Source organism: Equus przewalskii, chromosome 26, assembly GCF_037783145.1.
Source record: "Equus przewalskii isolate Varuska chromosome 26, EquPr2, whole genome shotgun sequence".
Lineage (NCBI taxonomy): Eukaryota > Metazoa > Chordata > Mammalia > Perissodactyla > Equidae > Equus > Equus przewalskii.
Genome location: NC_091856.1, coordinates 39,480,186 through 39,492,945, shown reverse-complemented (window position 1 = coordinate 39,492,945; position 12,760 = coordinate 39,480,186). Strand labels below are relative to the sequence as shown.

The 12,760-nt window shown below is 45.7% G+C and overlaps 1 protein-coding gene across 10 annotated transcripts in view; it reads right to left on the bottom strand.

The window, feature by feature from the left end:
- CACNA1B (calcium voltage-gated channel subunit alpha1 B) overlaps window positions 1–12,760 on the bottom strand; it is a 198,330-nt gene that overhangs the window by 20,642 nt on the left and 164,928 nt on the right. For all 10 annotated transcript variants that reach the window (XM_070596538.1, XM_070596539.1, XM_070596531.1 and 7 more), the window contains one exon: window positions 4,303–4,430. In XM_070596538.1, coding sequence (XP_070452639.1) covers window positions 4,303–4,430 — 128 coding nt within the window. The remainder of the gene's footprint in view (window positions 1–4,302; window positions 4,431–12,760) is intronic.

Genomic DNA, 12,760 nt, shown 5'->3' with positions numbered 1-12,760 from the left:
TCGAGGGCCAGCCCTCACCCTCACGGCCCAGCCAGAAAGCTGTGTGCACTGTCTCATGAGGTTCCCTGTCCCCAGCCAGCTGGAGGTTGGGGAGGTCAGACGGGGACAGAAGCATCCAGGAGGCTGGAGTGCAGGTCAGGGCAGGGTGGGAGGAGAGAGATGGGGTGTCATCATTCCCAAACCAGGCAGGGAGTGTGTGCTGTGTCTGCATTTCGGGCAGGGACGAGTATGTCGATGGAGGCTCTGAAGTCGCAAACCTTGTAGGCCAACCTACGAGGGCAGCTCTTCCCTAAGCCAACGGGTGGCGCAATACAACGCAACAAACTGTACAAATCCTTATAGTGAATCCGGCAACTGGAAAGGAAACGTCACACGTTATGGCAACCAAGGCAGACGAGCCCGTCCTGCCCGCCCCCCAGCCTGTGACGGGAAGACACGTCCTCTCATGCTGAGCAGGGGGAGCCAGGAGGCGGGACAGGCAGCACCCTGCTGGGGCCAGCCAGGGATCAGAGCACCCCAGGTGGCGTGGCAACCCCAAGAGAACTTCCAGAGCCTGGTGCAGCAGAAGACACTCGCACAAAACAGTGCTGGCCCGCCCGAGCCTCACTCTGCATACTGCATACACCACAACCATCGGGAGTCCCTCCCTGAGCCTCTGGCAGCCCCTCCCCTCAATCCAAGGGCCTGAGCCCCTGGCCTCGAGAGCCTTCTCTCCAGACCTGACTCTCCTGTTTGTCCCCACTCCCTGAACACACGTGTCCCCACTGGGTCTGCTGGCCCAGCTGAGGAGCCTCCTCGTCCCAGGGGGCCTCTGGCGGACACTGATGCTTCTCTTTCCTGCACTATGGCCCCTCAGTCCAGTACCTCCAAACTGTGCTGCATTTACTTCTGGAAAAGAAGAAGGAAAGAGGAAGCCCCACTCTGGCCTCACCCAAGGTGCCTGCTAACCTCAGGGACCAGAGTGGCCACCACAAAGGGCTGGAAGCTTGACCCCCGCCCACTCCAGGGCCTGTTCCTTGCTCGTCTTCTCTCTTCTGTCATCAAACCCCTCCTGCCACCAGATGAAAAGTGTGGGCCTGATACTGTCACTCCGATTCAAAAACTGCCCCCACTGTCTATAAAACAGTCAAAGCTATTTGTTTAACCCACACATCAAGGCCCTTCTCAACCTGCCCCAGCCATCCTTCCCACCCCCACAGGCTCATCCTTGTCTCCAACCTCCCTTCCCCTCTGCCCGCCCTCTGAGCTCATCTGTCCTGCCCCTCCAAGCTCCTCCTGGGACACACCCTGGCCGCAGACTAGGTGGCGCTCTTCCCCAGGGCCTGGCGGGCAGAGGGCGCTGCTGAACAGGGCAGACACTCAGGAAGGTTACCGGGCAGACGATGAACATAAAGACGAGCAGACACACCACTCACAGCAGGTGTGGTCGTGCGCCTCCTTTCCAGTCTCCACACTTCACCGCACAGAGCAGAGGCAACAACAAAGGGAGGATGGGGGAAGGCGGCCCCAGAAGCAACAAGTCCATGCCTTCCTCATCTCCCCACTGCATGCATGTGCGCACACACACACACACACACACACACGTGCATTCACACATGTGTACACACACGCACACATGTTCACACATAGATGCACACATGCAAACGCCCAGGGCACTAATGTGCACCAAATGACAGATGTGCATGCTAATGATGCACATACAAAAACATGTGCATTTGCACACACGTGTGTAGGCCTGCATGAACACATACATGAACACACGTGCACACATGTGTACACCGGCCTGTGCACAAACACGTCCATGTACACATGCATATGCACACGTGCACCCATTCACATAGCCACACGGTGCAAACACTGACATACACACCCCATGAAAGCTTGGGAAATTTCACAAAGTTTTGTTATTGTTTCAAAGTTTCCTCAAGAATGAGGAGACAGCAGAGTGGTCACCTTGGAAATAAGGATGACCACATCCTCGCTTCTGTCATGGAGGCTAGTGAAAGGCTCAGAGCACCCTCTGTCCTGCCAGGACGTGGGGCCCAGACTATTCTGCCACCTCTGCTGGGCCTTCCCCTGCCTGGCTGTCTACAGATGAGCTGTTTTCAGCCTGGTGGGAGCTGCGAGTCTGAGGGTCAGCTGTGGGTCACACCTGCACTACTTCTGGACTGCAGGCCTTGCGTTGTCTTACACATGTCACCCCTGGGTGAGGCTTACATTTGGCTCTCTGCTCTTCCACACGCATCTTCTTTATCATATCCCTGACTGCCTGTGCCTTTCAGGGCCCCAGTTCTAGAACTCTGGATTTGGGAAGCCATCTGTGTCCTCTCTGGCCCAAGTCCACTTCTTGTATGTCCTAATTCTGCTCCACCTGTGGCTGATGGGGGAGTCCTGGGTCGACAGTTCACAGAGATCTGGGGGATGTCATTCCTTCTAGCAGGCCTGCACTGACCTTCCTTTGCCCATTAGTCTAGTCACATCCTATACAACATCTCTGTTTTTCTGCAACACCATCTACTCTAGAAAAAAATCTTTTTGGATGACAGTGAGGACGGCCTTCCTGGAATGGGCCTCAGTCCTGCCTCAACTGTGTCTCTCTTGCCCTCTGCCTGACGAGGAACAGGCCTCAGTGTAGTCTGTCTGCCCTCCAATCTGACCAGAGAGTGGTGGGCTCAAGCACAAGCACAGGGCAACACAGGGCAGATGTGCTGACGCACCAGGAAAACGAGAGGACTCTCAAGGCCATGAGAACAGTCACGTACACCATGAAACAAAAGCACAGCCGTGCTTGTTCTGCCCCGAGTGAGAGCTGCAACATTTGTTCCAGTGGAAACACCCAGAGTCACTGGGGCCTGGGAGTGCCTGGAGTCCCAGGGCTTGCACAGATGGGGAAGGGCCTCACCCAGCACCTTGGGACCCTCACATAATGGGGTAGGGGCTCCAGGGAGGCTGGAGGAGAAGGGGGTGAGGGAGCCCAGCTCAGTTCTCAGAGCTTTGCAGTCTTGAGGGTCAGAAAGCTCCAGAGGCCTCCCCATGCTGAGCTTCAATTTAGAGAAAAACAGGCAGAATCCCAACCACTAGCTGGGCAGCAGGATCCTCACCATGAGGACCCTGACAGTGTCCTCCAGGCCTCTGTCACACAGGGGTGACCAAACGAGGAGAGTGAGAGAGTCACCCAGGCAGGCTGGGAGCCTTGGAGACAGGGAGGTGGGCAATGCTGCACCCCCAGCTCCACGGCCTTCTCTCCCCCTAGAACATGGGAAGTGATGGGCACCCCCCACTCACTGGCGCTCGGGTCGTTCACATGCACACCTGCTGAACGCTAGCCGTGGCAAGGCGCCGAGCAGGCCAGGTCTCCTGGCCCCTCCATGTCCTGTGTTTTCATTGCAGAGAGCATGCCCTCAGTAACTACTCAAGCAGCCACTCAAGAGACTGAATGAATGAATGAGCAAGTGAATGACTGAGTGATGAGGGAACAGACAGATTGGAAGATGGTGTTATCCATGCTGCTCTGCTAGCTCCGAGGATGAAAGAATGCCATGGTGTGCAGGACTCTCCCATGGAACATGGTCTCCAACAACCTTCTGACCCAAACCACTCCCTTCACGAGACCCTTGCTCTGTCTGGAACGAATCACCCCTCCCTTATGCAGCACCGTGAACCTTCCTCACCATGACCAAAGGGTCTTCAACAAACTAGACCCTTCCTGGTAGCTCGTGTGATTTCAATATGAGTTCACCGAGTGCCCACTATCTGCAGCCCGGGCTGGGAACACAGAGGTGCCTGGTGGCTCCTGTCCTGGAGGGGGATGGCAGAGAGGGAGAGCCCTGAGTCCATCAGGGAGAAGGTCCTAAGGCCCCACTTTATTTCTGCCCATGGAGCCCTCCAAACTCCCCAAGGATGGTGAGGCCCTGAGAGAACACCCTTCTGTCGTCTCCATGCCCTCTCCCACGGAGCCTTGCGTGGTGGCCTTGTGAGAAGATAGTAAACTCCCAAACGGCAAGAACCACAAGTCTCACAAACCCCCTGAAAACCTTCTAAGGGCTGGACTGAGGGTGTCAAAAGAGGATTTCTCAGCCCAGGAGCTGTACAAAAGCCCATGGAGAGCGAGAAGGAGAGTACCGCCCTGGGGTGGGGCGGGGGCAGCACCCTCCTAAGAGGAGCGGGATGGAACCCAGGGACCCAACCAGCACCCAAGGGGGGATGCTCACTTGAAACATGTCTGAAGCCACCCCAGCCCTGTCCTGAGATCCGTGGGCACGGACCACCCCTTAGGACCATGGAGTGTGGGGGCTCACTCACCACGCAGCCGGGTCGTACTCAGCCCAGACCCGGATGAACTCGTCCAGGTGGTGAGGCCCTAGGATGGAAGAGTCCCGCGTAAGGTACTCAAAATTGTCCATGATCACAGCCACAAAGAGGTTCAACATCTGCAGGACAGGAAGGAGAAGAGGTGACATAGAGAGACCTCAGTCTGCCCTCTCCCGCCACCCCTAACCCTCCAGCCAGTCTGTGTGTGAAGTGACCAGGGCAGCAGAGGTCACTGACACAGCTGGAGCCTGCCCAGACCTGCCCCTGACAGCCTTGCGGAGCACTCCTGGGGCCTCCTCCACACAAGCAGCAGCCTCGTCCCCCAGGGTCCTACACCCCACAGGCTGGCCCTAACCAGTACTTAGTCCTCTGCAGGCTCTGCTCTCCAATTCTACTGCCCTGTCCTAATTCAGGCCCCACTGTGTCATGTCCACCACCCATCCTGCCACCTAAGTTAATCTTCCCCTACTCGGGGTGATCCCCTCCTCTTCCCCTCTCAGCCAGCCTTCAAGGAAAACAGTCACTTTGGAGTTAATAGCTCGGGTTCTAGAGGCCAATAGCCAAGGTTTTTCATTCTTTTTTGTTTAATTGAGTTGAAATTCACTTAACATACAATTAACCATTTTGAAGAGTACAATTCAGTGGCATTTGGTGTATTCACAATATTGTGCAACCACCACTTCTCTAGTCTCAAAACGTCTCATCATCCCAGAAGAACACCTTGTACCATTAAGTAACCAATCCCTATTCCTTCATTCTCCCACTCCCTGGCAACTACCAATTTCCCTTCTGTAGCTATACATTGGTCTATTTTGGACGTTTCATATAAAAAGAATCATAAAATATTTGACCTTTTGTGTCTGGCTTCTTTTACCTACTGTGATGCTTTTGAGGTTCATCCATGTTGGAGTGTGAGTCAGAACTTCATGCCTTTTCACGGCTGGATAATATTCCATTGTAAGTATATAACACAATTTGTTATCCATTCATCCATTGATAGGCGTGGGAGTTGTTTCCATCTGTTGGTTATCATGATTAATGCTGCTACAAACATTCATGTACAAGTTTCTGTGTGGATATATCTTTTCACTTCTCTTGGGTATATACCTAGGAATGGAATTGCTGGGTCATATGCTAATTCTATGCTTAATTTTTTTAGGAATCACCAAACTGTTTTCCACAGAAGTTGCTGCATTTTACATTTCCACCAGCAGTGTACAAAAGCTCCTATTTCTCTATGTCCTTGCCAACACTTGTTCTTTTCCGTTTTTTAAAAAAATTATTATAGCCATCCTAGTGAGTGTGAAATGGCATCTCATTGTGGCTTTGATTTGCATTTCCTTAAAGATCAAAGATGTTGAAAATCTTCATGTGCTTGTTGGCCATTTGTATATCTTCTTTGGAAAAATATTTATTCTGATTTTTTGCTCATTTTTTGTATAGTTGTTTATCTTTTTGTTGTTGAGTTGTAAGAGCTTTTATATATTTTGGATATTAACCCCTTATAAAGTATGTGACATGTAAATATTTTCTCCCATTCCTTAGATTATATTTTCACATTTTTATAATGTCCTTTGATGCACAAAAGTTTTTAATTTTGAGTAGACCAAATTATCTATTTTTTCTTTTGTCGCTCATGATTGTCGTGTCAAATTCAACTTGGGAAATTTCAGTTGTATAATATAGTGTTATCAATTCTAGTCACCATGTTTTACATTAGATCCTCAGACTTTATTCATCTTAGTGCTGGAAGTCTGTATTGTTTTACAAACCTCTCCCTATTTCCCCCGCTCCCCAGCCCCTGGCAACAACTTTCCTACTGTTTCTATGAGTTTGACTTTTTTTTTTTTTTTGTATAGAATCCTTCAGTGACACCATGCAATGTTTGTCTCTCTGTCTGACTTATTTCACTCAGCATAATGCCCTCAAGGTCCATCCATGTTGTTTCAAGTGGCAGGATTCTTCTTTTTTATGGCTGAATAATATTCCTCTGTGTGTGTGTCCGTGTGTGTGTGTACATTACATCTTCTTTATCCATTCTTCTGTTGATGGACATGTAGGTTGTTTCCACATCTTGGCTACTGTGAACAATGCTGCAATGAACATGGGAGTGCAGATATCTCTTCAACATCCTTTTTTCATTTCCTTTAGATATATACCCAGAAGTGAGATTGCTGGATTATATGATAGCTCTATTTTTAATTTTTTGAGGAATCTAAATATTGTTTTCCATAGTGGCTGCACCAATTTACATTCTTACCAACAGTGAACAAGGGTTCCCTTTTCTCAACATCTTTGCCAATATTTACTATCTCTTGTCTTTTTCATGACATGTATATTCACAAGGGATATTGGTCTGTAGTTTTCTTTTCTTGTGACATCTTTGTCTGGCTTTGGTGTCAAAGTAGTGCTGGCATCATAGAATGTGACAGGAAGTGTTCTCTCCTCTCTTTTTTGGAAGACTTTGAGTAGGATTGAGTTAATTCTTTATTTTTTTTCCTTTTTCTCCCCAAAGCCCCCCGGTACATAGTTATATATTCTTCGCTGTGGGTCCTTCTAGTTGTGGCACGTGGGACGCTGCCTCAGCGTGGTTTGATGAGCAGTGCCATGTCCGCACCCAGGATTCGAGCCAACAAAACACTGGGCCGCCTGCAGCGGAGCGCGCAAACTTAACCACTCGGCCACGGGGCCAACCCCTTAATTCTTTATTTTTAATACCATTTTTTTATTGTGGAAAAATATACAAAGCAAAAAACTTACCAACTTAACCATTTTTACGTGTATAGATCAGTGGCATTAAGTACATTCACATTGTTGTGAAATTATCACCATCATCCATCTACAGAACTTTTTTCATCTTCCCAAACTGAAACTCCACACCCATTAAAGAGTAACTCCCCATTCTCCTACCCCCATCCCTACTACTTTCTGTCTCTCTGAATTTGACTACTCTAGGTATGTCATATAAGAGAATTACACACTATTTTTATTTTTGTGACTGGTTTATTTCATTTAGAGTAATGTCTTCAAGGTCCATTCATATTGTAGCATGTGTCAGAATTGTCTTCCTTTTTATCACTGAATAACATTCCCTTGTATGCATCTCACATTTTATTCATCCATTCATCTATTGATGGACACTTTGGTTGCTTTTACCTTTTGGCTATTGTGAATAATGCTGCTATGAACATGTGTGTACAAATATTTATTTGAGTCCCTGCTTTCAGGTCTTTTGGGTATATATCCAGAAGTGGAATTGTTGAAGTGGATCATATCCTAATTCTATTTTTAATTTTTGAGGAACTTCCATACTGTTTTCTATAGTGGCTGCACCATTTTACATCCCCACCAGCAGTGCACAAAGGTTCCAATTTCTCCACATCCTTGCAAACATTTATTTTCTGTTTTCTTTTGCTTTTATTTTTGTTTTTTCTAACAGTAATTCTACTGAGTATGAAGTGGTATCTCATTGGGGTTTTGATTTGCATTTCCCTAATGATTAGTGAGGTTGAGCATCTTTTCATATGCTTATTGACAGTTGTGCATTTTCCTTAGACAAATGTCTATTTAAGTCCTTTGCCCATTTTTATCCAGTTGTATGCCTTTTTGCTACTGCGTTGTAAGAGTTGTTTATATATTTTGAATATTAACCCCTTACAATATATATGATCTGCAAACATCTTCTCTCATTCCCTGGGTTGCCTTTTCACTTTGTTAATAGTGTCCTCTGATGCATAAAAGTCTTTAATTTTGAGTAATCCAATTTATTTTTTCTTCTGTTGCTTATGATTTTGGTGTCAAATCTAAGAATCCTTTGCCAAATCTGAGGTCACGAAGATTTGCCCTCTATGTTTTTGTCTAAGAGTTTCATAGTTTTAGCTCTTATATTTAGGTCTTGATCAATTGTGGGCTTTAATTTTTTTATATGGTGTAAGCTAAGGGTACAACTTCAGTCTTTTGCATGTAGATATGCAGTTTTACTATCACCATTAGTTGAAATTCCACATTTCTTCATTAAATGTTCTTGTCAGCCTTATCAAAAATCTTTTGACTATACATGTGAGGGTTTATTTCTAGGCTGTGTATTCTAGTCCATCAGTCTATATGTTTGTCTTTACGCCATTACTATATTGTTTTTATTCCTGAGGATTTGAAGTAAAATTTGAAATTAGAAAGTGTAAGACCTCCAACTTTGTTCTTCTTCAAGATTTTTTTTGGCTATTTGTGGACTCTTGAGATTCCATATGAATTTTGAATGGATTTTTCTATTTCAGTAAAAAAAATGAAAACCACTGATTTTGATAAGGATTGCATTGAATCATAGGTTACTTTGGATAGTATTGACATATTAACAATATTAAATCTTCCAATCCATGGGTATGGGATGTCTCTCCATTTAATTAGGTCTTCTTTAACGTCTTTCAGTAACATTTTGTAGTTTTCCGTGTACAAGTCTTTCACCTCCTTGGTTAAGTTTATCCCTAAGTGTTTTATTCTTTTTCATGTTATTATAAATGGAATTGTTTTCTTAATTTCCTTTTCAGATTGTTCATTGTTAACGTATAGAATGCAACTGATTTTTGTGTGCCAATTTTGTATCCAGTAACTTTGCTGAATTCATTCAATAGTTCTAACATGTTTTTTGTGGAATATTTAGAATTTTCTACACATAAGATCATGTCATCTGCAAAAAGAGATAATTATACTTCTTCCCTTCTAATTTGGATGCCGATTTCTTTTTCTTGACTTATGGCTTTGGCTAGGACTTCTAGTACTATAGTGAATAGAAGTGGCAGAGGCAGGCATCCCCACCTTGTTCCTGATCTTAGGAGAAAATCTTTCAGTTTTTCATCTTTGAGAATGACATTAGCTGTAAGTTTTTCATATATGACCTTTATTAGGTTGAGGTAGTTTCCTTCTATTTCTAGTTTGTTGAGTGTTTTTATCAAGAAGGACAGTTGAATTTTTTCAAATGCTTTTTCTACATCAATTGAGATGATCATGTTGGTCTTTTTCCTTTCATTCTGTTAATGTGGTGTATTACATTGATTTTCACACATTGAACCATTCTTGCGTTCCAGGAATGAATGCCACTTGGTCCTGGGATATGATTCTTTTAACATGCTGTTAAATTTGGATTGCTAGTATTTTGTTGAGGATCTTTGCATCAGTATTCATGGGGGTACTGGTAGGCAGTATTCTTTTTTAGTACTGTCTTTGTCTGGTTTTGGTATCAAGGTAATGCTGGCCTCATAGAATGAAAGTATTGGAAGTATTCTCTCCTCTTCAATTTTTTGGAAGAGTTTGAAGAAGATTGATGTTAATTCTTCTTTAAATATTTGGTAGAATTCACCAGTGAAGGCATCTGGTCCTGAACTTCAATTTGTTGGAAGTTTTTGATGACTGATTCAAACTCCTTACTTGCTATGGGTCTATTTGGATTTTCTATTCCTTCTTGCATCAGTTATGGTAATTAGTATCTTTCTAGGAATTCGTCCATTTCAGCATCTTGGGTTCTAAACAGAGGCCAACCAAGATATTTGACATCTCTAAGCAGCCATTTCTTCACTGTGATGATAATCATACCAATCGTAGTCATGGGATCTGCACAGTACCTGATTCAACACTTGTAAGCAGGTTGTCACCACTCTCATTTCCTGTTATTCTGTCAATGCCCCCTACTCCAATCAAGGTGACTGAATCCCAACCTAACCTCGTCCTGACACCCATCCCCAAATCACAATTCCATTTTTCTCACTGTCACTTCTCTGTCAGACCAGACCTAAGTGCTTCATAGCATGAGGTACCCAACAGAATCACACCTGACAGATAGGTGCTGGCAGGGCTGCACTTCCAGCCCACAACCCTTCTCTGCTTCAGTCAAGAAAACGGCACCAGAGTCAGCCAAGAGCTGTGAGGGAGGTCCGTGGGAACAAGACACAAAGGACAGTGTCCATCAAATACCCACGTTTCTGCAGAAGAGTGACAGCTAAACCCACTCCTGGGTTTAGCTGAGGGATTCCTCAGCTCATCCTGGACATATCCAGGGAATGTTGGCCCTGTGGTATCATGAATGTGGCTTTCTGTGGAATCTCATCTCTGCAGCCAGGAGCATGGCAAAGCCAGGATGGTGGGCTCAATTTCACACTCATGGGTAGCCTGATTCTTGCAGCACCAGGTGAACTGCATAGAGAACCAATGCCCCCACTACCTACAGGACAGTGACTCTCCAGAAAAATCTTCCCTCCCCAGTCCCACAAGGGGTCTTCTGAGGAATCACGGGATGACCCCAACATGCAAATCCTCTCCTTGGTTTCTTGTAGTTTTCATTGTATAAATCTTTCACTTCCTTGGTTAAACTTATCCCAAGGTATTTTATTCTTTTCGTTGCGATTGTGAATGGGATTGAGTTCTTGAGTTCTTTTTCTGTTAGTTTGTTGCTAGTGTATAGAAATGCTACTGATTTATGTATGTTGATTTTATACCCTGCAACTTTGCTGTAGCTGTTGATTGTTTCTAATAGTTTTCCTATGGATTCTTTGGGGTTTTCTATATATAAGATCATGTCGTCTGCAAACAGCGAGAGTTTTACTTCTTCATTGCCTATTTGGAGTCCTTTTATTTCTTTTTCCTGCCGAATTGCTCTGGCCAACACCCCCAGTACTATGTTGAATAGGAGTGGTGAAAGTGGACACCCTTGTCTTGTTCCTGTTCTCAGAGGGATGGCTTTCAGTTTTTGTCCATTGAGTATGATGTTGGCTGTGGGTTTGTCATATATGGCCTTGATTATGTTGAGGTACTTTCTCCTTGGTTTCTGACAAATAGTGAAACACAATTCCATAGATTTTTCTGTATTTCTCAATCAACATGCAAGCTCATCTGTCTTACATGCACACCTTTCCCAACCATCTCAACCTTCTACTGCATCCTCCAACACTCACAGTCCACCATTAACAGAAATCCTTCTATTTTCTTCTTACCTGAATATTCTCCATTTCTTCTCGCTCTAGCTGAAACATGGACGTCCCCCCTCCATCCTCTTAAAAAAATAAAGTCCCTGCTCTTTAATGCTCATGATCTACTAATCTTCTCCCCTTCCTTCATGGAAAATCTAGCGCCTGGCTTGCTGGTTTTGTCTCCACTTCTACTCTTAGCATCATTCTTGTTCCTGTTAATATCCACTGAGATGAGCCAACTATTGCCTGGCCTCTCTGTTCCTTGACCTTCCCCCCGACTCTCCCCCATCATCTCAGCTCCTTATTCCTAGAACTATGTTACACTTGCTCATTACCAATGACTACCAATGAACATTACCATTACCACCTTCAAAGCCTTAACTTTAGATGTCCCACTCTCTGTTCACCTTTCCTCCTGGCTCACTTCCTCCAATACTTGTATCCCAAGACTTCTTTATCCATGTGAGGACCTCCAATCCCGTGGCCTCCTGCTCCTCCTCCCTCCTGCCCTCACCTCCTTCTGTCCCAAGCTTTGATCCCACATCCAGCAGTAACATCACACACACACTTCTCTACCTCCTTAAACTTGTCTGGGAAAGCCCAAATCTGGGTAACACACTTCTCTATCCATGGTGCCAAGTCATGAACATGGCTAGATAAAAGCACAAACTGTGCTGGCTGGTCCTGCTTGAAAGTTATGACCATAAATCTGAAGTATTTGCTCAGCACTTCCCACTGTTCAGAGGGGCTGTCTGCTCTTGCTGTGTTCTTTATGTCTCATTATCTCTTGAACCTGCTGCAATAAGGCTTTGGTCCCATCATGCCAAAGAAACTGTTCCTACGAAGGTCACCAATGGCCTCTGCCTTTCCACATCCAGTGAACAATTCTCAGTCATCATCTTACTCTACCTCCCAACATGATTTCACATGATTGATTATTCCTTCCCTCTTGAGATGCTTTCTTCCCTTGGCTTTCGGGGGCACTGCCCTCTCTTAGTTCTCCACTTGCCTCACTGACTGCTCCTTCTCAACTTCTGGATCCAATGCTCCTTTCTGTCTCCTAAATAGCCCCAGGGCTGAGTCTTCATCGGTCTTCTCAAATCACACTCTCCCTAGGTCAGTGCTCCTCAAAGTTTAGCACACACAGAATCACCTGGGGAGCTTGTTAAAACTCAGATTCCTGGGTCCCTCTCCCAGAGATTCTGACAAGGTGAGTCTGGGGAGGGCCCAGGAATCTGCATTTCTAAGTGCTCAGGTGATGCTTAAGCCATGGGTCTCTGGACCACACTTTGTGTAGCAGGGACCTAGAGAACACCATCCAGCCCTATAAATACACCAAACACTGGTGATAACTACTTTACATATCCAACCCATAGAACTACTAGGCACCACTGTTCCCTCCCTCCCTAAGCCCACGCATGTAGCTCCCCAGTCTTCCCATGTCAGGGGGAAAACCAATCACTCCATCACCCCAACAGACCCTAGGGCGCAGC